Raw genomic sequence first — 2,828 nt, forward strand, 5'->3', positions numbered from 1 at the left:
TTCATCCTACAGATACCCATTACCATCTGGTGTAGACCCTCCACTATATACCTTCCTCCTACAGATACCCATTACATTATGGTGTAGACCCTCTAAACCTCAGCACTCCATCAGTGACATGAATAAGTATATTTCATATTCTCAAAACAACACCTAGTGACCTCATCAAGTAGCGGCAGGGATGTGTTGTGTTTGAGAGAGAGAATTTATATAATCAGTCACACCAGTTTGACACACTGGAGAAATGTAAGATCTGTCTGGCTCATGTTGAATGCTGTTTTATAACATTTAAAAGCTGTAGCAAAAGTACAGCTAAAGTAGCTGTGTAACTCAATGATATTGCAGCAGCCTTAACACAACACCTAGAGACCTCAAGTAGCAGCAGGGATGTGTTGTGGTGATTCATTTAGAGAGAGAGACAACAGTAATAATACCATCAATAATACCAATAATAATATAATCAGTCACACCAGTCTGTAATGCATTATGAAAACATTTACACATTTATACAGTCAGTTTAGAGAATAAATTATTATAATTTACAACTTTATAACAGTCCTACAATACTGTAGGCATTAAAACAGACATAATATTAATATCCTCTGTGTAATTTCTTCATTCAGATGATCTTGCTGTGATTTGCCAACGTGAACTCAAATCTAATCTAAAGAAGAAGTTTCAATGTGTATTTGAGGGGATCGCTAAACAAGGAAACCCAACACTTCCCAATAAGATCTACACAGAGCTCTACATCACAGAGGGTGGAACAGGAGAGGTCAATAATGAACATGAGCTGAGACAGATTGAGACAACAACCAGGAATCAAGCAAGACCAGAGACTGCAATCAAATGTAACGACATCTTCAAACCCTTAACTGGACAAGACAAACCTATCAGAACTGTGCTGACAAAGGGAGTCGCTGGCATTGGAAAAACAGTCTCTGTGCAGAAGTTCATTCTGGACTGGGCTGAAGGAAAAGCAAATCAGGATGTCCAATTTGTATTTTCATTCCCTTTTCGGGAGCTGAATTTGATGAAAGAGGACAAACACACTTTCATTGAACTTCTTAATCACTTCTCAATGGAAACCAAACAGTCAGGAATCTCCAACTTCGACAAGTACAAAGTTCTGTTCATCTTTGATGGTCTGGATGAGTGCCGACTGCCCCTAGACTTCCAGAAGAACAAGATCTGTTGTGATATCACAGAGTCAACCTCGGTGGATGTTCTGCTGACAAACCTCATCAAGGGAAATCTGCTTCCCTCTGCCCTCCTCTGGATAACTACCCGACCAGCAGCAGCCAATAAGATCCCTTCAGGGTGTGTTCACCAGGTGACAGAGGTACGAGGGTTCAATGACCAACAGAAGGAGGAGTACTTCAGGAAGAGATTCAGTGATGAGGACCTGGCCAGCAGAATCATCTCACACATAAAGACATCAAGGAGCCTCCACATCATGTGCCACATTCCAGTCTTCTGTTGGATTTCTGCAATAGTCCTTGAACACATGCTGAAACATAAGAGAGAAGAGATGCCCAAGACTCTGACTGAGATGTACACACACCTTGTGGTGTTTCATACCAAACAGAAGAATGCAAAGTATCTTGGGAAAGAAGAGACAGGTCCACACTGGAATAAAGAGAGCATTCTGTCACTGGGAAAACTGGCTTTTCAACAGCTTGTGAATGGCAATCTGATTTTCTATGAAGACCTGAAGGAGGCTGGCATTGATGTCAATGAAGCCTCAGTGTACTCAGGATTGTGCACACAGCTCTTTAAAGAGGAACGTGGGCTGTACCAGGACAAGGTGTACTGCTTTGTTCATCTGAGCATTCAGGAGTTTCTGGCTGCTGTATATGTGTTCCTCTCATTCATCAACAACAATGAGAATGTAATGGACAAACTGCAATCAACATCCAGGAACTTTTCTGTGAGGATCAAACAAAGGCGTAAAGTTACTTTCTACAAGAGTGCTGTGGATAAAGCCTTACAAAGTGAGACGGGAAACCTGGACCTTTTCCTCCGCTTCCTTCTGGGCCTCTCACTGGAGTCCAATCAGAAGCACTTACGAGGTCTACTGACAAAGACAAGAAGCAGCTCACAGAGCCATGAAGAAACAGTCAAGTACATCAAGGAGAAGATCAGGGAGAATCCCTCTCCAGAGAGGAGCATCAATCTGTTCCACTGTCTGAATGAACTGAATGACCATTCTCTTGTGGAGGAGATTCAAATATATCTGAGATCAGGAAGTCTCTCAAAACCCAACCTGTCACCTGCACAGTGGTCAGCTCTGGTCTTTGTGTTGCTGACTTCAGAAAAGGAGCTGGATGTGTTTGACCTGAAGAAATACTCCAGATCAGAGGAAGGTCTTCTGAGGCTGCTGCCAGTGGTCAAAGCCTCCAGAGCTGTTCTGTGAGTAAATAACATGACATATAAGAACTAATCATCAGGAAGAAATATTCAGTTTAGAGAAAAATATGGATTATAATATGTATATAATATTATATTGAATAACATACTGAATAAATGCATTGATTTTCACTTTAGTATAACATTATGACCATACAATTATGGGAGACGGAAGATGAATCTATGTTGTTTGGGAAAATAAACCAAATGCATCTGCCATTGTCCTTCTACACTACTGGTGTTAAATGAACAGTGTGTTTGTGAAGTCATGATGATCTCTTTGTCAGGCTGTCAGGCTGTGGAATCACAGAGGAAGGCTGTGCTTCTCTGGTCTCAGCTCTGGAGTCAAACCCCTCACACCTGAGAGAGCTGGATCTGAGTAACAATGACCTGAAGGATTCAGGAGTGGAGCTGCTCTC

The 2,828-nt window shown here is 41.7% G+C and overlaps 1 protein-coding gene across 1 annotated transcript; it reads left to right on the plus strand.

The window, feature by feature from the left end:
• Positions 1–943: 943 nt before the first annotated feature.
• Positions 944–2,419, plus strand: LOC135534645 (NLR family CARD domain-containing protein 3-like). Its single transcript, XM_064961570.1, has one exon. The coding sequence runs from the start codon at positions 1,034–1,036 to the stop codon at positions 2,414–2,416; it is 1,383 nt and encodes a 460-aa protein (XP_064817642.1). The 5' UTR covers positions 944–1,033; the 3' UTR covers positions 2,417–2,419.
• The last annotated feature ends 409 nt before the right edge of the window (positions 2,420–2,828 follow it).

The sequence above is a fragment of the Oncorhynchus masou genome, unplaced genomic scaffold (assembly GCF_036934945.1).
Source record: "Oncorhynchus masou masou isolate Uvic2021 unplaced genomic scaffold, UVic_Omas_1.1 unplaced_scaffold_3734, whole genome shotgun sequence".
Classification (NCBI taxonomy): domain Eukaryota; kingdom Metazoa; phylum Chordata; class Actinopteri; order Salmoniformes; family Salmonidae; genus Oncorhynchus; species Oncorhynchus masou.